At 36.3% G+C, this 23,576-nt stretch overlaps 1 protein-coding gene across 3 annotated transcripts in view; it reads left to right on the plus strand.

The window, feature by feature from the left end:
* Positions 1-20,916, plus strand: part of LOC126747487 (protein apterous-like) — a 63,843-nt gene extending 42,927 nt beyond the window's left edge. For all 3 annotated transcript variants that reach the window (XM_050456155.1, XM_050456156.1, XM_050456157.1), the window contains exons 5-8: positions 7,675-7,928; positions 10,066-10,260; positions 13,145-13,359; positions 20,364-20,916. In XM_050456155.1, coding sequence (XP_050312112.1) covers positions 7,675-7,928; positions 10,066-10,260; positions 13,145-13,359; positions 20,364-20,588 — 889 coding nt within the window. In that variant the 3' untranslated portion in view covers positions 20,589-20,916. The remainder of the gene's footprint in view (positions 1-7,674; positions 7,929-10,065; positions 10,261-13,144; positions 13,360-20,363) is intronic.
* Positions 20,917-23,576: the final 2,660 nt, after the last annotated feature.

A 23,576-nucleotide genomic window follows, 5' to 3' on the forward strand; every position in this document is an offset into this window, starting at 1 on the left:
ATGGGGATACCAGTTTTTTTTCTATTTAGTTTATTTTTAATGTGGCAACTGGCGCGGCGCCTGTCTTAAGTCAATTGAGACCCATTAGCTCTCGTTGCGAAGGAATTAATCGGCCCGAGGTGGTAACTGCCCATCATGTCCCATTTTGGTCTAGAAACGATATCGTTGTCATGTCGAAATATACGCAAAACGATTCCGGGGAAGTATTTAAGGGAAAAAAACAAAAAACGTCCGAAGCACGACTCAAGATGGCACAACTACTGAACGACTGTCGTCGGATCGGATTTCTGCGAATCCCCGATGATTGCAGGGCCAATTGGAGTTCGACTCGCTTTTGTTCGTCGTCTTGTTTTGGTTTTAAGTTGACGATCCGGCCCACACACATGGTGCATGCATGCAAACGGTACGATATGGGAACCATTCTTACGTAATGACGATCGAAGTCAACCAGATTCAGGTCTGTCGGGGTTTCTGTCCTCTACTTGTTCCTATCTCTGTTTTGAATATTGTCCATTGGTAATTTTTTGATTGAGGCTATGACAGAACCCAGAGGAACTGACAGAAACGCAAATTTTCGGTTTTGACCAATGAGAGCTGCGGAGTATGACCGTTACGTTTGAATTTTACTCGTGCGCACCTGCGCCGCGTCGATGCGCCTGCTTTACCACCTTTTTCTTCTCTTTTTGATAAGGAATAAGATCTGAAATGCTTTGAAATAACTCAGAATATGATTCCAGGCATTCCTAAAGTTTCACCCAATTGCTTGGAATCTTGATTACTCTTAAGATAAAACCGGATATTTGATATGCCAAAGATGAAGAAAAAAAATCATCCTTTCGACATAAACAAGTCTGTTTCCCATTCGCTGACCGTACAATGTCGTATTTTACTGACACGTTGTCGGTTCCCGGGACTTCTGTGCACTCGTCGGGCCCCCCCGTCGGGCTCCAGGGGCCCCGAGCCCCCATAAACATGCGAGTCTATGACTTCTAATTACCGACGCGACATGTGAAGACTTAAATTATCTCCGTTGCCGCACAATGATGTAAACGATCGCTTTATACGCTGATCGTAGAAAAAAAAAGCTCCCCGATTAGGAATGCGTCTAGAAGAGAGAAAAACAAGGTGTAAATGTATGTAATTAGCGCAGCGTTTTCATGTAAACTACGTGCGAAAAGTGCACTGAACACACACAAGAAATATACATAGAAACATTGATTTTATCGTTATTATTATTGTTATTACCATTACTGCGGCCGTGGTAGTACTAGTAAAGAAAACGCTCTTTATCTCTCTCTTATTTGCGCTTTCGTGATTAGGAGCCCTCGTTTCATGAATTTTCATCGGTATTTGCAATTATGATCTTACGGGATATGCTAATCGTGAGTTTTTAATGTATTTGTCTTTGGCACGCCATGTACGGTGTGCAAGTACTCGCCTCGTGTACTAATTTAATTTCTTCCACACCCCACCAGAGAATACTAAACAGGAGGAATATTATTCCAGTAAGAATATTCAATTTTTTAATTGATGTTCAAACGTGAAAAACCGACTTTTTGACACGAAAATCTGTCTTGGGTCAAAGTTTTATAGACGATCGTAATAAAATTATATGTCTTGTTTGTGGAAGTCGTAATTACGTAAGAAAAATATTATGTCAAGGTAACTCAGGACGTAATGGAGACGTGAAATGCGGTAGAAACTCTAAAAACCCACTTTTCACCCATATTTTGAAAGAAAAACGCATCTTAGACAAAAGTTTTATGGACGATCGTAATAAAACTACATATCTCGCCTGTAAAGGTTATAACTACGTAAGGAAAATGATATTTGAAAGCAATGTAGGACATAATGGAGACGTGAAATGCGGTAGAAACTCGAAAAACCCACTTTTTACCCATATTTTGACATATAAACGCACCTTAGACAAAAGTTTCATGGACGATCGTAATAAAATTATGTTTTTCGTCTGTAAAGGTTATAATTACGTAAGAAAAATATTATTTGAAGGCAATACAAGACGTAGTGGATACGTGAAATGCGGTAGAAACTCGAAAACCCCACTTTTTGCCCATATTTTGACATAAAAACGCATCTTAGACGAAAGTTTCATGGACGATCGTAATAAAGCTACAAGTCTCGTCTATAAAGGTTATAATCACGTAAGAAAAATGATATTTTAAAGTAATACATGATATAATGGAGACGTGAAATGCGGTAGAAACTCGAAAAACCGACTTTTCACCCATATTTTGACATAAAAACTCGTTTTAGGCGAAAGTTTCATGGACGATCGTAATGAAACTACATGTCTCGTCTGTAAAGGTTATAATTACGTAAAAAAAATATCATTTAAAGGCAATACAAGACGTAGTGGATACGTGAAAGTATGAAAAATGATATTTTAAAGCAATACATGATATAATGGAGACGTGAAATGCGGTAGAAACTCGAAAAACCCACTTTTCACCCATATTTTGACATAAAAACTCGTTTTAGGCGAAAGTTTCATGGACGATCGTAATGAAACTACATGTCTCGTCTGTAAAAATTATAATTATGTAAGAAAAATATCATTTAAAGGCAATTCAAGGCGTAATGGAAACGTGAAATGCGGTAGAAACTCGAAAAACCCACTTTTTACCCATATTTTGACATATAAACGCACCTTAGACAAAAGTTTCATGGACGATCGTACTAAAATTACGTTTTTCGTCTGTAAAGGTCATAACTACGTAAGAAAAATTATATTTTAAGGCGATCCATGACGTAATGAAAAGGTGAAATGCGGTAGAAACTTGAAAACCCTAGTTTTTGCTCATATTTTGCCATAAAAACGCATCTTAGAAGAAAGTTTCATGAACGATCGTAATAAAATTATGTCTCTTGTCTGAAATGGTCACAATTACATAAGAAAAATGTCATTTAAAGGCAGTCGATGATCTAATGGAAACGTGAAACGCGGTAGAAACTTGAAAAACCCACTTTTTACCTACTTTTTGACATAAAAACCCACGTCAAGCTATAGCATCATGTACGATCATAATAAAACTACAAGTCTCGTCTATAGAGGCCATAATTACGTAATAAAAATGCCATTTGAAGACAATCCAGGACGTAATAAAAACATGAAATGCGGTAGAATCTCAACAAACCACCCTTTGACTCAGTTCTTCAGTTTTTTATAGACTTGTTATTGACACTTGACTTTAAATTTTCCTGATTTCTCATTTGTGATTAAAAATTACGTTTTTACCGACTGCCCGAAAATAATCCACGGTCTGCCGGTCATACAACCAAAAAGCAACCAAAAAGAATAATAATTTCTTCATGGGAGGGCATTCATCAGTCAGAAACCAGGTGTCCGGTATATCTTGGCCATAATCTAGGAAAGCTCGGCCAACTCATTATTATAAATGTTTCATTGTTCTTATTTAACTTTATCTACGTCCGAAATCGGTTTATCTACGTAAGCATTTAGGTTGCCCAGTGATATCTCCATTATTATGTATTTTTTTACTTAATAAACGTTACTATTTTATTATCAATGTGGGCTAAAATGCCGTCTATCAATAATAATTATAACAACTCGTCCTTGCTAATAATTGTTATTAGCGTAATGATAATAACGGTTATAATAAGCGATGTTATTTTTGACTATAACGAGGAGAGCCATTTTGTTTTGTGATCAGACAGAGGTGGTAATATATGAATCAAATGATACTGTCTTTCGCTGCTGGTGACGTAATTTTTAGGTACTATTTTGATACTCTTGTTGGAGATATCGCTTTACAACATCGTTAGCAAAGTGAGAGAAAACAACTTGTCGAAATGTGGCCGCGAGTCTCTCGTCACAACGCTAATCATCAATTAGAATTTATTTTTAGCTGTTTTTTTTAAGAGGAAAAAACTCTGTCAAAGGCCTCAATCATGTCGTTAGGCATCGTGGGACTGACCAAATGTTTCTCAAAATTTTTTTTCGTCTTTCTATTGTTCACGCGAAGGTGTTAATTAAGTGACTTTTTGAGCATATATAGTAATAAAGTTACGATGTCCGGAACGGTGTAATTTTCGCTTTTTGTCACGAATAAAGTCATTATTGTGACAGTAATGACACCCATTTTGTTGTAACGGATACAGGGGCGGTAATTGGACGCGCTTTGTTGACGATTACGACCGCGTACGAAATGATTAATTTGAATTTGTCAGGCTCCGTCGATGTCGCGAGCGTAATGCGTCCGAGATGATCACCGTATCATCTGCAAACTGACATTAGTAGTAAACGCACTCATAACAACAGATTTTTGTTATTGTGGCAAAAAAATAATAAAGTTTCCTTTCCCCTTTCGTCCGATAATCCCGAAGGACTCCCGCTGATCCGGAAACAAACCGCCGCAGCCACCCTTAAAACCTCGCACCCTCTAAAAAAATGAAAAAAGAGAAACAAAATAAAACATTCGTACAAACGTATAAGTAACAATAGTGCCGAAGGAAATCGGCGGGGGGGCCCCCCGTGGCGCTCGCCAACCCCCTAAACGAGCCCTTAATACCGGTCCGCTTTCAAGTCCATGTGAATTGTTGTGTTTATTTTTTTTTCTATTTTCAAAGTAGGTGACGAAACGTACGGGGCCCCCCCGCGGGGCCTCCGGGGCCGTATTACCAACAAATTATGGGAAACTCGTGTGGTTTAAATGGAAACATCGGCGCAGCCCGAAGCTGTATTAATGGCCCACGAGAGGTTGAGTTATGATTTTCTAAAGCGTCACGATGTTATTTTAAAATGTTCTTCGATGATAATAAGCTTCCGTTGGCGCCCCTCTTGTTCCTGTACAGCAGAAAATTGAAAAATAATTATTTTCCTTTTGCCAGAACCAACAAGTGCATATAGATAACGAGCCCCGAGACGTTATTATACAAAGTTGAAACTACGAGAGCGCGGATTAAGATACGCGAGACAGTTATTATGAATTATAAAGGCAACCGGCGAGATTTCAAGTCCAACTTAATCAGTTCGGGTTCGTTGCGGTAAAAATCCCCCCAGTCCGCCAAGTTATTGGCTTTATTTTAAATTACGTTTTACTCTCCGGTTGCCTGCCTTGCCGATGCTTTTTCTATTTGCCTTTGTCAGGGTCGAGGTTTCATTCACCCAGCGGTGAGATGTAGGGCACGGCAACAATGCGCGAACTCCCCCACTCCAGCTGCGTAGAACTCTGCGCATCTCACCGCTCTGGAAACCCCTTACAAGTCAAAGATTGATGGACATTAGTCATCAAAGAACCCAAAAAAGATTTGTAGAATTAGGATTAGTTATAGAATTAAGATCAAGTTAAACGATAAGTGTGCACACGAATGCAAGGTGAAGCTGTTAATAAAATTAAAAGTTAATCATCAAATCAATCAAGTAGAAACACCAATAGTAGTAAAGGCTGCAAAACAATAAATAAATAAAGCGGTCATAGCATGAAAGGACCATAGATTAATACTTCTTAGATAGGAAACTCCCTTAAGACCCAATGAACGTCTATGGACTGTTTCGCCCTCTGAACGTCGAGGATAAGAAGCGCGTAATTTGATTGCGGCGCCAAATTTGAAATTGCCACTACTCTACTGTGCGTTTAAAATTAGCGAAAAATGTATGGTTCGTTCGGAAATTATAGTTGTGTTTAATTGAGACTTTTTTTGTCTCCATATTAAAAAAAGTCCTCGATTTGTCACTTTTTCTATTCGCGTACTATAATTTCTACTAGATTCATAGGTTTGGGTTACGAAATGAAACAAGAAATACTCACAAAATGTATTACTACATTGTAAAAAATTCTTAAGTTATACAATAAAAATTACCAGTTATGATAGACACTTGTTAAAACATTAAATAAAATCAAAAAATTCTTTCAAATTACATAATGTATGAACTTACAACTTAATTTAATGAGGAAGTTTGTTGCATGAAGAACAAGCTTGGTAAAGTAGAATTTATTCAGGGTGTTAAATTACCTTACACTCAATTCACCAGTAATGTTCTTTAGCAAAATATCATAAATTAAATAACTATCAACAAATTATTAATTAAAGAGGCAATAAGTAAATATGTTTAAATTAAAATTTACAGGAGTTACCATTTTTCTATTTTATTAATTTTTAAAAGTGAAAAGGAATTTTCGCAAAAATTAATAAAAGCCAAAAAAATTAAACTCGCCATATTTTCCTGATTTTTTCACCGATTTTCATGAAATATAGCTCATATTGTAGTTATTTTAATTCCAAACAAAAAACGTATCTATAATTTTTTTTGTTAACCCAATAGCTTCGGCGTATTTTTTTTGAACATCTATTAAAATTAAAATTAACATTTGCCATATCTTCCTTATTTTTGCACCGATTTTCATGAAATAAAGCTAATATTATAGTGATTTTAATTCTAAACAAAAATGGAAACTCTTATAAAAAAATGTTTAAAAATTAGACAGGGGTTTGCGCTCCAGTGTCCTCTACAAGAAACATCAAAAATTTTCAAAAAACTACTGACTAGTTTTTGAGATATAAAAAGGTTTTTAATTAAAGGGAATTTTCGCAAAAATCAATAGAGGGCAAAAACAAAATCCGCTTTATTTTCGTTATTTTTTCACCGATTTTTATGAAATATAGCTTAATTTATAGTAATTTTAATTTCAAACAAAAAATGTATCTATATAAATTTTTGCAGTAAAAAGACCTATTGAAAAATTAGACTGTCTTCGAGACTAAAATTTATTTTATATGACAATCCGTCCTGCATATTCTGCTGCTCAAGTGATCAGTGTGTGGTCACTTTTTCATAATCAGAGTCTAAGAAATGACTGAGTTTTCACAAAAAATTTATTGCAATAGATTCATTTAAATGCAATGTTAATGTTAATGTTAATTTCTAAGTTCTTATACAATAATTACAATATAATTCTAACCAAACACCTGTAAAACTGTTTTGCGAAATATGAGAACCAATCAATTATTGTTAAGGTTTTTAACAATTTTGTTAATTTTTCTTGTAAAGCGTCTGCAAGCTAAAGAACTATGACAATGGCTGCATTTTATATGACATATCAAATGCTTGACAGTCCATGTAGTCTGGAGGCGGTAGTGTCGCTTTCTTACCGCGATCTATATGTCGAGCACTAGAAGCTTCTTCAGTGCTTTGTCAATCGCCCAAGGTTTCAAGGCTCTTTTTAACTGCGCATGATTTAATGCATAACTCCGAACAGAAAAAAAAACAAATCTAGACCAATATAAAATTGATTTGTAAGTCCACTTGAGCGCAATGAAATATCGCGCCCGCCGGCCGCTTATTCATGAATATTCATCCGCCGATTCGGCATAAATAAGCGTATTCACAAGGTTTTCTTATAATGGCAAAAGAGCGGATTTCAGCGAGATAAACAATTTAATGCGCATAATAATTAGACTTTTGGATTAATATTATCATTGTTGTTTTTAGGTTTTCGTGTAAAGTAGGTTAAGCTTGTGCATGCATGTTCGCGGAATCAGATGAGAAAAAACTAACTGGAAGCCTTGACTTTCATAATAGTGCTTAAAAACAACAGGCAAGCGGTGAGATGTGCGCACTTGCCCTAACTCGTCGGGAAACATCTCACCACTGGAACAATGGTTCTTTAGGAATAAAATAAATATTTGTTCCAGATTATTCGGGATGAAGCGATGTGCACGGTGCCAAGCGACCATCCTGTCCTCCGAACTAGTGATGAGAGCCAGAGACTTAGTTTTCCACGTGCACTGTTTCACGTGCCAGGTGTGCACCACCCCTTTAACCAAAGGCGACCACTTCGGGATGCGGGGGTGTACCGTGCTTTGCCGCCTTCATTTCGAGGTGCCGCCCAATATGCCGCCCGGCGAAATGTTCGGGCCGATGCACGGGTTTCCTGGGAAAAACGACGGTAAGAGTCCAGTTTTGTTTTTTTTTTGTTTTATAGAATACACTTGCACAAAAAAGGCAAACTTCATGGTACTCCAGTATCACTAGTAGCATCAGTGCTACGAGCTATAACTCAACTATATATATACATATAAGTGGCCGATGAAAGATCAATTGAAAGAAGTCGAGATTAATTAAGTGATAATGACAGCTGTTTTTTTGTGTATTTCCAATTTTTCGAAAAAATCCTCCATACCTCCTTTATTTTAGGGTTTACGACTAAATGTTATTCTTTATCATTTGTTCTGTTTTTAATAAGGATTCCAATGCTAAAAGAAAAATTTCTATACACCCAACATTTTTCGAGAAAATGAGGAAAAAGTGTTAAGAGGTTTTTTCAAATTTTCTGGAAAACTATTAGACTAAAAATTTATTTTTCTATTGCATCTGATGTGCATTGATATTCCAAACAATTTTTGTTTTGACAATTTTTTTCTTTAACCTATATTTTTCTAGAAAAAAATTAAAAACCAAAATTATGAACATTTACCCCTTTGGATTTTTGGAAGAAGGCTTTTTTAGGGAAAATTAGATAAAACTTTTTTCTGGTACATTTTTCAAAAATGTTTTATAAGACTTTTTTGAAGCTTTTTTAGCGAATAATCAATTTATAAAAAAATTAACAAATTTCTCAAAAAAAAAATTATTTCAAATTTTTAACCTAAAATTTCAAAAATCTTCCATATCTCCTTTATTTTAGGGTTTACGACTAAATGTTATTCCTTATTATTTGTTCTGTTTTTAATAAGGATTCCAATGCTAAAAGAAAAATTGCTATACACCCAACATTTTTCGAGAAAATTAGGAAAAAGTGTTAAGAGGTTTTTCCAAATTTTCTGGAAAACTATTAGACTAAAAATTAATTTTTCTATTGCATCTGATGTGCATTGATATTCCAAACAACTTTTGTTTTGACAATTTTTTTCTTCAACCTATACTTTTCTATAAAAAAAATAAAAACCAAAATTATGAACATTTTCCCATGGGTACCCCTTTGAATTTTTGGAGGAAGGCTTTTTTGGGAAAATTGGGTATAACTTTTTTCTGGTACATTTTTCAAAAATCTTTTATAAGATTTTTTTGAAACTTTTTGAGCAAGTAATCAATTTATAAAAAAAAAATAAAATTTCCCAAAAAAAATTTTTTTTCAAATATTTCACTGAAGAATTTTTCAAAAATCTTCCATAACTGCTTTATTTTGGGGTTTACCGCTAAATGTTGTTCTTTATTATTTGTTCTGTTTTTGATAAGGATTCTAATGCTAAAAGAGATTTTTTCATATTCCTAGTAATTTTAGAGAAAATTAGGAAAGCGTTTAGAGGTTTTTCTCAAAATGAGATTTTTGCCTCTTTGACCGGGAATTTTGGCAATTTTGTCCAAAGAGTTGGGCTAGAAACCCTGAAATTTGTATGAAAATATTCTCCCAGAAATTTAATGAGTCAGCACACTTACCTTGACGATCATCTTTTAACATTAAAACCCTCAAACCACTTGGGATTTTCAGCACTAAAGGCGTAAGTGCCCTATATACTTTTTGAAGAAGATACCTATTAAACATTGGCCCTGTCACTAACCGGATCTAGCTACTCTTGATTTTCCTTCACAAACGGCAATTTAGACAAGAATACCGACATCTACGAAAAGATATTTAATTACTTTAAGTCCTCAAAACGAAACTTGAGGGATCCGAACAAGGACATATTTCAAAAGAACCATCAGTAGGTATTGTTGTGGATCAGCTTCTTATTAATGTAGATACAGATTTTTTACAAAATAGTGAATTGTCTAAAATAAAGGAATTATACGAGGAGGATTATGGACCAGAAAACTTGACTAAACTCTATCGTCAGCGCATTTCATCGGCCTCTTCGCTATAGTTGAGTTGTAATTAAATTTATTATTTAAGGGTACCTTCTCACCATAAATTAACCGAAATGCCCCGTCTATTTAACATAAATGCTTAAAACCTTTTAATTTTTTTATTACTTAAAATCAATAAAATCGTTTTTACGATCGATTAATGGGTGCCATCATAAAATACATAGGTGGGCACATAAAATCCTGACGATAACGTCATAATATCGTTTCTGGTTTTCTAGTTTACATGCCGCCGTTTCCCAGTCCGGAATTCCACCCGGCGTTGCCGCCCCAGGTGCCGCCGCCCCCGGTCGAACCGCCCCCGGGAGGCAAGTCGCCCTTTTTCAACGGACAAACGGGGGGGGCGCCGCCCCGGCAAAAAGGGCGGCCCCGCAAAAGGAAACCCAAGGACTTGGAGGCGATGACCGCCAGTTTAGGTAAGATGACTTATTGTGTCCCACAAGTTCGTATTGTTGTTATTTATCCACGCATGTTTTGATAATAATCGCGATGAATGAATATCATACCGGGGATTCGGTTACCTGCCGCACGCGTCCCTCGGGAAAGCCGCTTAACCGCAATTATTAAAAGATAAACATCATCGGGCGGCACTGAAAAGGAGCGGATAATAGAATAACAGACCGGTTGCTTACGGTTTGTTGGTTTACATGGGAATTGTGTGGAGAACCGTTTTGAAAGGGGGCCAATTTTTGGCATCCTTATACTAACGGATTTTAACAAAAAACTTCTCCATCGGTGTATGTTTCGCTTATTCTGTTAAAAGTCTTCTTGAAATCTCTTTCAAACTTGCCCGTTTATGCTGCCTATTGTGTTTTGACATTTACGGCACAATAAACCGGACAAAAGGACCTAATGTCCGGTAATATAGCCACCTGTAATAATGCAATAAAACACAGTTTACGATACCGCGTTAGATTTGTCGAATATATAAAAACCGGTCGTTAAAGTGGGAGCCTCTAAACATTTTTATTGGACTTCAGGGGAGAATCTGTGCAACGAAATTTTTCGGTTTGTACCTCGTTTGATTTCCTCGTCACAAGATCAGATTCGAGTGTACACTGACTGGCAAAATTCAATTTAATGGTATATTTGATCCATATTTATTTGGGAGAAAACGGTACATATCTAAATTGATGTAACGTTATTTAGGATAATCTATTTGGCATAATTGTCTTAGTTTCATAATTTATTGAGTTAAGATTCAAAAGAATTAAAGCAAATATTTTAAAGCATTATATTTACGTATAAGTTTAATAAATAAATATGCAATTTGGTCAAGTTAATTTAGGGTGTCTTTGTTTATATTTAACGTATAGTATCGGATAAATTAGCAAACTAGTAGGATTTTTTGCTGATTAAAATGGTGACAACAGAAAAAAAATTGAACATCGCGTTTTCCAGTAAATGTGAAAAATGTACTTTTCTTAAATGGAATCCCCTGTGAATCAAAACAAAATATTTTTTTAATAAAAAGGTTTATTTACACTAATAGCCTAAACCTAAAAATAATAAAGTTATAGCGATATTAATAATTTTGGCACTTGACTGATAGGGTTGACTGATAGGGTCTACCAATAAGAATGATATAATAAGTTTAAATATAAAGTTGGGCTGAATTTCGCGAATAATCCTAGTTATTTTAACTTTCAACTCATTGATGGTTTGAGGATTGTTAGAATACACCTTCGACTTCCCATATCCCCAAAGAAAAAAGTCCAGGGGAGTAAGGTCATAGGACCTTGGTGGCTGCAGTTGATATTGCCATGTCGCGAAATTATTCGATTTTCAAAACGGTCTCTTAGTAAATCAATTGTGGCTCGGGCGGTGTGTGATGTTGCTCCATCTCTTCGAAGTCTCCACCATCAATTGCAGGCCAAAGAAAGTTTGTTATCATGTCGCGGTAGCGCTCTCCGTTGACTGTCACAGTACGCCCCTCTGCATCCTCAACAAAGTATGGACCGATAATTCCAACCACACCACACAGTCACTTTTAACGGGTGTAATGGCACCTGTACTAATTTCTGGGGATTGTTCTGATACCAGAAGCGGCAATTTTGCGTACTGACAACGCCACTAAGACAAAAATGGGCTTCACCTGAAAAGATGATTTGTTTCCCAAAATCGGCAAGTCTTTCTTCAAAATGCGCCATTGCTGAGAACGGCGCAAAACAGACACATTGTTATTCGCGTCAACACTTTCTCTTGCAGCGGCGATATTTTCAGCGGTCCTTGCACTTTTTTGTCGCGTTGGTGGCTTATTATCCAGAATAGTGTACTACCGTTTAAATGTATTAATGTGCGCCTTATTGCAAGCTCAGAAGGCCGTCCACGATGGCCAAAATCTTCTCTAAGAGCACGATGACAAGCTCTAACCGATTGCGCATTTTCGTAATACCTTTTCACGATAGCTATACGTTGCTCTTGACTTAAACGATTCATGATGAAATGTCAAAGTATACTTAACACAACTGACGCTTGATCCGCGATACCATTTTGCGTACATGGCCCACTAAACTTCTATCACTTTTATTGGTAGACCCATTAGATATTAATAATTTTACCAAATTTAGGCAAGTTGGCTTTGAAACATAAAAATAACATCAAGTAAACCTATTTAATTTACAATAAATAAGCAAAAACAGTTCAATAAATTCATGAGCACACTTAAGCACGCGTCTTGTAGTTTTTAAGAATGATCTTCTTAATATGGCCTTGAAGTGATCACTCTTTATTTATGTAACTCCAAAAAATAAAACTCGAGAGGGGTTAGGTCTGGTGATTTAGGTGGCCAACGAATCAGACCACTTGTTGCAATCCATTTATATCGTTAAACAATTTATTAAGTAATATTTTCACATTATTTAGTTAACATGTATTTGGAGAATATCAGGAAGATATTTGTGTTTAAATTGTTTTTTTTTTCTGTGTATAACAAATGATTCGGACGCGCAACTGAACGGTTTTCTACGCCATTTTTTCTTCTAGAGAAGGACCAATTATGTATTTTAGACGAATCTCGAGTTAATTGGACATAAAAGTCTTAAGTGGAGCATACACAATCAGATAATGATCAAAAACCACTCAACTATTTTAATTTTATTAATACACATAAACATTTATGTATTTGCAATAAAAAAACCCAATATTCCAGTTTACTAAACGAAAAAAAAATCCCATAATAAGTTATTTATATAAATTAGCATTAATGCTTGCAAAAATATGCGTAATTGCCAAGGCAATTCATAAATATTAGAAAAACAACTTTTAACGACTCCATTATTGGTTTTTTTTTAATTTCAGACCTGAACCAAGAGTACTTAGACATTCCATTCGGCAGGTCGCCGGGTACCCCCGGCCTCCACGGTTCCAATCAGCGTACCAAACGCATGCGCACCTCGTTCAAGCACCACCAGTTGCGTACCATGAAGAGTTACTTCGCCATCAATCACAACCCGGACGCGAAGGATTTAAAGCAATTGTCCCAAAAAACCGGATTACCGAAGCGGGTGCTGCAGGTAAGAAGTCCCCCCCAGTTTTCCAGGGTTTCCTTTATTGGCACCTGACCAATTAATCTGGTTAAAGTTCTGGAAATAGCCGGGCTGATAAATGCCCCGTTTGTCTGGATAAATGTACCGTTCCCCCCTTGATATATTAGATCCGAGGGTTCCTTTTTTTATGCCCGGGAGGCATCCGTCTTGCCGCGAGCATGTTTTTGTAATAAACGTCACGTCTGTTCTGGAAGTCTTTTAAGTTAAATTCGTCCCGCGGCCAAGACGCACCAATTAGTCGGTAAATGGGTTTTTCTTTTTATCCCCAGTTTCTAATTAGGATGTGCTTTTTAGGTTAGGCTTGGATAAACCCTTTGAGCCCTACGAGGTGTTTTTTCCAGACTTTTTTTTTGCTATAACGCCTAAAGAAGCAAGTGAAAAAAACAAGAATAATTTATATCATGAATGAGTCAGTGCAGCCTTCGTTGAACAGAATTATTATTTAAAAAAAAAGAACAAGAGATTAGATTAGCATAAGTCGGTTCTCAGTGCCGAAATGAGCGTTTCCGCGATACGTAGGCCCCCTCGACCATAATAAATGATAATTTCAGATAATTTCCATTATTTAACAAGTTATATTTTTCGAGAAATTACAGAGTGAACATCCTCGGTCCCGGTTTAACATTTTTTGTTTAAAAAAAAATTAAAAGAAGCCACTTTTTCGCGTTACACACGGTTATTCTTAAAAAGGCATCAGACGGTGGATATTAAGCCGCGGCAATTACACCAGATTAATTTTAGATAAGCCGCGATGCAATTATTTTTTTTTACATTATTTATTTAAATGTTAATAACGTAACGCGGTACTTCCGATTGGACAAAAGATCATGTCGAGAATAACGATCTGGCGGGCCGAAATTCGCCAAAAGAAAAAATCAATTAAACGTTCGGCACACGAGAATCGACACGTTAATTTGAAATAAACATGTCGAAAAGTGGGGCCCCCATCGGATTTATGTTTATTTGGGAGCCCTAAACGGTCCCTCCCGCTGCCCCCGGGGCGAGAAGGGGGGGTCTCCACGTTTTATGACCTCCTTACGGTAAATCGTGCACTCGATAAATCATTTTTTTTTCGAAAAATGTTAATCTGGGTTGTTAAATGTTAATCTGTCACAATTAAAAGACACCGGCCGTCGCTGATACATTAACAATGATCATAAAGGGGGAAATGATCGATGACCGGCCTGATGTCGCGCTAATTTTATGTGTGGGTTACCTTGCGAAGCCATTGTGCGTTCATAAAAATTCAATTATGCTTATGAATATAAAACAATTTTTTTTATTAAACACTCTTTCGAATTAACTTTTCCTCCTAAAAATGGCTCAAGAGTCTGGAATAAAAAATGAAGTTATTCCAGGCAGTTGAGGAATAAAACAACTCAACTGCATAATGGAGATTTCCACGTTTTACTGTCATTTGCCTGATTACAGACATTTTCATTTGCTTCTATTGCCTGGAAAGAAACATTACTGGATGTGGATAATTAAGAAATGATCCAAATATTACTCAACTGCCTGGAAGAAAATAATTATTTTATTTATTCCAGGCAGTTGAGAAATAATACTCTGGCTCATAAAACTGATGCTACCTCAGAAAGTTTTGAACCTACAGGAATCGTTCACATTTGAAATTATTTGTAAAGAAACACTCTTTGTGCAGCTTGCATTTAAATGCTTGCAATGCTTTTAAAATTATCGCGGTTGGAAATTGTTTATTGAGAATTGAATATTTAGACAAGTTTTCTCATTAAATTTGTCTTAGGAAAATCGACTATAGCTCAATGAATTTTTTAGCTACAAATGCATATTATGCCTTAAATTAGTCCTTAAGAATCTCTTTATAATCCCTTAAAAGAATCACAACAATATCTCAAATGGTTTTTGTGTGACACCCCAATATCCCCCATGTATATTGTAAAGTTTAAATTTATACTACATTTCAAATCGGTAGAGAGTAATACGATGTAAATTTCCGAGAATTTTTTGTTCATTCATGGGGCGTAGTTAATGAATGAAGCGAGAAAAAAGTAGGGTTTGAACGCTATAAGAAGGGTACAGGTGGGTGCGATTTTTAAATGTAACACAGAAAGTTATAATACTTAATTTAATTTGTAGTACCCTGCCTGCACGCCTTTTTCGTATCACTTTCACTGTTTATCCAATCGAAAACAATAGAAAAAGCACATAAATCGACCCAAAACCGGGCAAACTCAGGTGGTACTACCTGCACTTCGTAAAAAAAATTAATTTTGCAATGCAAACTATGGAAATGGCATACATTATTACAGGGTCACTCTGTACGCTTTTTGCATACTTTATTGCTCTCTACCTATTTGAAATAGACTATAGCTGGGCGTTTTCTGTAAAAATGAAGTTATTTTTCAACTGCCTGGACGAAAATATTTATGTTATTTATTCCTGGCAGTTAAGAAGACCAGGCATGATGAAGATTTCCAACTTTTAGTAAGAACTGCTTGGAAATTTTTTTTTCCAGGCAGAAGATTCAGTTTTCAATTTCTATAAAATGATCAATTTTCTCTTAATTTTCCTTGTCTTTTTCCAGGCAGTTGAAGTTGCTCAACTGCCTGGAATAAAAAATTACAATCTTCAATTGCCTGGAAGAAAATAATTACTTTATTTATTTGAGAAATAATACCTTGGCTCATAAAACTGATGCTAACTCAAAAAGTCTTTAACCTACAGGAATCGTTTATATATAAAAATATTTGCGAAGGAACATTCTTTTTTATGATGAAACTTGCGGTTAATTACCTGCAATACTTTTAAAATGATCTTGGATGGAACTTGAATATTTTTAAAAATTTGGGAATTAAACTTACCCTAGCCCAATCCGCTATATCTCATTGAATGTTTAAGCTAGAAACACGACTTATGCATTAAATTATTCCTTAAGAATCCGTTTACACTCCCTTAAAAGAAACACAAAAATATCTCAAATGGTTTTGGTGTGGCACTCTAAAGAGTCCTCCATTATATTTTAAATTTCAAATTATAATTTTTTAGGTGGGCATTTTCTGTATAAATGAGGTTTTCCTTCTAAAAATGGCTCAACTGCCTGGAATAATAAATGCAGTTATTCTTCAATTGACTTGATGGAAATAATAATTTGATTTATACATTATTGGAGGGTCATCCTCTACCCCTTTTGCATACTTAATAAGGTCTTGTTACTCTCTACCGATTTGAAAAAGACTATAGCTGTGCTTTTTTTTTTTATTTAAAATTTATTCAATATACTATCACATGTGATTTTACATTGTCAAAAGTTTATTATTTTAGATATTATTCAACTGCCTGGAACAAATAATTATTTTATTTATTCCAGGCATTCAAGGAATAATACCTAAAACTGAGGCTAACTCAAAAAGTTTTTTGCCTACAAGAATCGTTTATGTACGAAAATGTTTATAAAGAATCACTCTTTTTTATTGTGAAACTTGCGTGTAAATGCCTGCAATACTTTCAAAATTATCTCGATTGGAAGTTAAATATTTAGTTGAACATTAAACTTGGCTTAGCCAAATCGGCTATAGCTCAGTGAGTTTTTATGCTAGAAACGCCATTTATGCCTTAAATGATTCCTTGAGAATCCCTTTACGCACTCCTTAAACAGAATTACAAAACTGGCGCTTAAAAGCGCATAAATTAAGTATTAACGAGTTACCGTACCGTCGTCATAAATCGGTCTGAAAAACGATTTCAACGCGGCCGCCCACGCCCGCTCTTAGGCCGAATATAATATAGAAAATCAATCGAACTGTCATTGTCGATAAATTTATGGGGGCCCGAGTCGGAACCTTAAATCACCGACTTGACCGCCTCCGGGGGCTGTTTGCTCACTCTAACGAGTTCTAAAACAAACGAAAGAGGAGACGAAAACAATCGTCCAACCCAAAGAATCTTTAATGGTCCCGGTTTGTCCCTCGGGGGCCACGTTACAAGACAACCGAAAACCCACTTTTGGTTCTCCCCCCGAAAATATGAGAGAAAAAAAAATGGCGTCCCTGACTGACACTCCCATCATAATGATGATCAAAAAAAAGTCCCCCCAGTCTCCCTCTCTATCCCGTTTCGTTTTGCGAGATCCCGAGGGATTTTAAGGGTTCACCTCGACGTCGTCGTCGTCGTCGGCTCGGGTAATTGGAGAGCCGCCACGGGGTGGAAAACCGTCGGCTTCCAGATTTATTTCCCTTACGAAAGGGCGGATTTTCAGTGTGGGGGAGAGCACACGGGAAATCTCTCATCATCAAATGATGGCGGCAGTGAGAAAAGGGGGGCGAGGGAAAGGACACCCGTTCACCGACTAATTGGCGTTTCCGACGTTTATTATAAAATAATAATGGGGTTGCAGCTAAATAATGACGAAATGGTGGAGGAGCCATCGAAGTATACTTGGAAACAGTTGTCATGGTTGTTCTGGATGTACTTGGCAACAAGGTTTATTCAAATGATTAATAAATTATTTTTTATGTCCATCAGGCAGTTGTGTTTTATTTAAATTGATTTTTTTATTGGGTTTTTATGGAAGTTAGAGAATTTTTGTAGTAGACTTTTTTGAAAGTCTTTTTGTTATCAATGTATGGCAAAAAGAATTTTTTCATTCAGTCAACTTTTACAAAACTTCAAATTTTCCAGTCAGTTTTGGCCAAAAACCACGAATACTCCAATAACTCCTCTGCTAGTCGTTTTTAGAAAAAACCTTTAAAATACTTTCCGGTTTGTTTATAAAAAAGGCATACATTGCAAAAATAGATATTGAGAGTTTTCAAAGTTAGTTCTAATAGATTTTGAGAAAATGAACTTTTTTTGATTAGAGGTTTTTCATGATTTTCTCCCACTGTATGGAAATTAAAATAAAAATTCCTTTTTCTACGGCTAGCCCTTATTATTCTAAACAACTTTTATTAAAACTGTTTTTCTTTCAGAGCAACAGGTTTCCTATAAAAAAAATAAAAGTGATTTTAAATGAAAAATCATGGGTGGTACCGGTACCCCTTTAGATTTCTGGAATGCATGTATTCTTATGAGAATTTGCCTTTTTAATTTTTTTTTGGCTTTTCTATAGGAAATAGACAATTTCGTCATAAAACTTTTTTATTGTATTTTTTAAGATCAATTGACAGCAAAAAGAATTTTTTGATTCGGTCACCTTTTCAAAATTTTCAAATTTTCCAACCAGTTTTGGCCAAAAACCAAAAACTTCCAATATCTTCTTTCCTGTTAATTTTTGAAAGAAATATGTAAAATACTTTTCGTTTTGGTTTTAAAAATTGCATCTAACGCAATAATTAAAAGACATAAATTTTTCATACATTTTGTGAAAATTGTCTTTTTCTGAAAAGGGGTTTTTCATGATTTTCTCCTACTGTATGGAAAATAAAATAAAAATTACTTACTACAGAGGTAGTCCTTATTATTCTAAACAACTTTTATTTAAACTTTTTTTCTCTCAGAGCAAGAGATTTCTTATAAAAAAATAAAAGTGATTTTTAAAGAAAAATCATGAGTGTATCCCTTGCGATTCTGGAATTCAGGTGTTATTATGGAAATTACACTTTTATATTTTTTCTTGGTCTTCCTATGGTAAACAGAGAATTTTGGTATTAGACTTTTTCGAAGGTCTTTTCATTATCAATGTTGGCCTGGAAAAACAGCTTCAATGTCATAACGAGACTAAAATGAGTGGCTCCTAAAGACCTCCATAGGAGACCTCCACGTTTCCAGAGGCGTAGATTTCCCTGAAAACCTGGAAACTTCTATTTTCCAATTTTTCCAGCAAATAACCATAACAGAACGCTCGATTTAATTAAAATAGCCCGCGGTTGCGACGCATCATGCCTCTCATCATCGCTCCGCTAATCAGGTGACTAAAACTGTCCCGTTTTGCTCCCAATAAGGCCTCCACTATTAATAACAATAAACCGAATGTGCCGATAATCGTCTTCGGCCGTGGAAAGAAGGCCTGAATGTGCAAGAATGTCCGAGGGCCCCATTATCATTTGTTAGCAGGGCTTTTGTATGGCCGCGACTCGCTTAAAAAAGTCGAATAGTGACCGATCGGGCCGGTCCGCGGGCCGCCGACCGCCATTGGGGCCCCATCCACGGCATTGCCATTGAATTCAATTCCGCTTCTTTGTTTTTTTTTTTGTGTTGATTCGTTTTTCTGTTTTTTTTTTCTTTCTGTCGTTTTATTACGGCCGATGCTGCGACAATTTGCAAAAGATCGAAGCCGTCGAACGTGAGAATCGGCCCGAGAGGAGTCAGAATGTTATTGTTCCTATAGTCGTTAAATTCTCGTTAAACTTTCGGCCGTTGCGACCGGGGTTTTCGGTGGTTTTTTCGCTTCGGTTTTTATCTCCCTCCCGTTTTGTTTTTAGAATTTTTACGTCTTTGTTTTAGGACCAGCGAGTCAGTCCCGCTTTCGCCGAATCTGGACCGGATAAAAATTCTTTTCGGATCCGTTTCGATTAAGCGACTATTTTTATTATATGGTCTTAGCATGAAGGAACAAATTTGCAGCCCCCTTTAGTCTTTACAGCTGAGTAATCAAAGTTCCTTCAGTATTCCTGTCGAAATGGTGAAGGATTCTTCTCAGTTGTAGCTTCTGGCGACAACCCAAGGATTTAATGTATAATTTTATAAGTAGTATGTAACGTAATGTACATGAACCATCACCCTATTCCTTATAGGAACTTTTGTGACTAAATTGACTGACTTTAGATATTTCTTAGTGATTCCTAGCCCCTGGCCAGACATAAGCCATTTTATGTACAAAGTTAAGAATCTCGTGAACAAATTTCACATAACACAGCTAAGTACAGACTTTTTACCCACATCTGGAACAAGACAATGGCCATCCCTTTTTTGTTTGTTTTTTTTTAGTAAAAGAGCCAATTTTAAACATATTTCCAAGAGAATTCTCTCTAATAACCCCACTTTTTGCATTCCAGGTATGGTTCCAGAACGCTAGAGCAAAATGGCGACGCATGATGCTAAAACAAGAGGGCAAATCCGGTGAAAAATGCTCCGGATCGGAGAGCATGAGCGACATGGACATGTACGGGGGTCCCGGGGGGCCCGCCTCGATCGGGAGCAGCATGGGCATGGCCCCCCACAGCCCCTCGTTCATGATGCCCGGGGGGCCCGGCAGCCCCTCCAGCCTAGACTGTTCCTAACCTTAAATTTTTATTTCCGTTTAATTTCCTCCGTACTTTTGTGATCGGCCAAACTTCTTTGTCTTCCCTTTTTTTACCGCGCAATTTGTGTTTTTTTTCTCATTTTTTGGACTAACTGTTAAGTAACTATTACGTAAGTTAGCCGGCTATAGGTTTAGTTAGGATAATTTGTATATTTTTTGTATTATAAACTGTTTTTAATTTATATCGATATAAATATGGAAGTTGCGTCTTTTGCCTGGATCAGGCCCATAAAGGGATGATCCGGGTTCAATATATTGTAAAAACGGTAGCATATTCCTAATATATTAAAAGTTAATTATATTGACTTCAGTTTTTTTTCTTCCCCGCAGAATTCCAGGAACAGGAACTTATTGCTCATTTCGGTCCTGATTCTAATGTCGAATGTCAATTGTTGACAGTATTAACTGTCAAAATGAAGCAGCAGGGTTGTACTAAGAAAAATTTATCCCAAAACATGTTAACAACTGACAATCCCTTAGAATAAAAATGATGATTTCGCTGAAAAGTTATTGGGAATTTCTTTACAAACCTTACAAGAGACAAGGAAAGCACAGTCAGAAAAGCCAGCTTGAAAAAGTGAAGAAACTTCAATTCACAGTTGTGATTTACCACAAAACTTGGCAAACAAGGCAACTTCTCTTGCACCATTCCTGCATCTATTTAGCCACTTCTGAGCACTGAATATTGTACAAAAAACTCTGATCTGTGCATTTTTATTAAAAGCATCAGCTGCTAGAAATTGAGAAAAAATGCCTTAGAGGCTACTCATGACTGGGAAGTTCCAGAAGGTCCCCCTGTCCGTGAATAGAAACGCCAGTGGCTAGTGGCCAGGCATAAATTAATCCACCAAAATGAGACATGTTGCCCGACCGAAAGTTGATTTCTCACAATTATAAAAATTCCTTAACATCTCGACGAGTACGCATCACAATAACTCAAAAAAAAAATCAAAAAACGGTCGCGTACAGATAATAAAACGCAGCGAGTGGTCGCGAGCGAGCATTAGACCTCGCGACCCCCGACTGCCTTATCTCGACCATCATAGCGACACTTTTTACGACTGTTTGGAGACTGTGACGCCACCTTAATGGGCGCATCTTTGGCTCGGACAATCACGTGAATAGACAACTATTGATTTAAAAAATAAAATCCAAGAAGAGAAGGGTTGATTCCGTTAAATCCGAAGAGGGTTGAGGTAAGCCAGATTAGGGAGCGTAACATATGCCGCTTGTTAGTGCATAAAAGTTGGGGCGAGTCAAGATGTATCAATTATGGCCCTTTTGTAGCGTTAAGGGAGTGTATAATATTGATAAATATCATTTTGTAGTACGCAGGGAGGGTGCGATGAATAGAATACATATCCGTGATGAATTTTGATTTTTTTCTTGTTTTTCTTGCCGATTGTTCTTATGGTAATATCGAGGTAACCTCAGGGCACGCATTTATTTTTTATTGGTATATGATATTAGGGTGATATTACTTCTTTGGCCAAAATAAGCTCCATATATCAACCTCAGGCAGTAATACAACATAAAAACCAAAGAACCAAAAAGACTTCAACAGTCAAGAAGGTAAGAAACCCGAATTAACTCTATGGTAAATTGCTCTCGATTTTCCACTAATTTTAGGGAACTTGGGGTCTGTTTTGAGGTCTTTGAGGCCTACAGTTGCCTCTTTTATCAAGTCAAAATTCATACGTCAATTTCAGACCGTAATACAACACCAAAATTAAAGAGCTAAACAGAGTTCAACAGTAGAGTAGATAAGAAACCTTAATAGACCCTATCGCAAATTTCTCCCAATTTTCTTGTGGTTTTTAAACAAATTGGTGTCCGTATTGACGTCTTGAGCTCTACGGTGGCTTCTTTAGTTAAATCAATCATCGCAGGTTAATCTCAGGCCGGAATTTAACACAGAAAACGGAATACTAAAAGGAATTCAACAGTCGCGTAGGTAAAAAACCTTAATAGACACTACACCAACTTTCTTTTCTTAATTTTCTTCTGGTTTTAGGGATTTTGAGTCCGCTTTGGAGTTTTGAAGTTCAAGGTGACTTTTTTGGTCAAATCAATTACCATATTTTAATCTCAGCAGGTAATCTAATATAGAAACCAAAGTACTAAAGAGAATTCAACAGTCGCGTAGGTAAGAAACGTTAATAGACACTACACCAACTCTCTTTTCTTAATTTTCTTCTGGTTTTAGGGATTTTGGGTCCGCCTTGGAGTTTTGAAGTTCAAGGTGACTTTCTTGGTCAAATCAAATACCATATTTTAATCTCAGCAGATAATCTAATAAAGAAACCAAAGTACTCAAGAGAATTCAACAGTCGCGTAGGTAAGAAACCTTAATAGACACTACACCAACTTTCTCTCAATTTTCTTCTGGTTTTAGGGAATTTGAGGTTTGTGTTGGGGGTTTTGTGATTCACGGTGGCTTCTTTGGTTAAATCAATCTCAGGCCATAATCTAGCACAGAAATCAAGAAAGTAAAGAGAGTTCAACAGTGGAGTAAGTAAGAAACCTTAATAGACTCTACAGCAATTGTCTCCCAATTTTAAATAACTAAATCAATAATGCCTTTTATTTCATAAAGTGGTTACAGTATTAATGTATCAACAATGCAGTGGACACTTACACCTGGTGCAGTCTAGCTATTTGGCAGCTACTCGTCTGAACCAAGTTATAAGATCCCATTGTAAAAGAAAATAGCGTTATATGAAAAGCTTCGTTTACATAATGTACTTAATTTTTTTCTGGTTTTAGGGAATTTTGGATCTGTGTAGAGGCCTCGAGATTCACGGTGGCTTATTTGGACAAGTAAATCACCGTATATTAATCTCAGTCCGTAATCTAACACAGGAACCAATACTGGAGTAGGTAAGACACCTTAACAGATACTACACAAAATTTCTCTCAATTTTCTTCTGGTTTTAGGGAATTTGGTGTTTATGTTGAGGTCTAA

The sequence above is a fragment of the Anthonomus grandis genome, chromosome 19, assembly GCF_022605725.1.
Source record: "Anthonomus grandis grandis chromosome 19, icAntGran1.3, whole genome shotgun sequence".
Taxonomy (NCBI): Eukaryota; Metazoa; Arthropoda; class Insecta; order Coleoptera; family Curculionidae; genus Anthonomus; species Anthonomus grandis.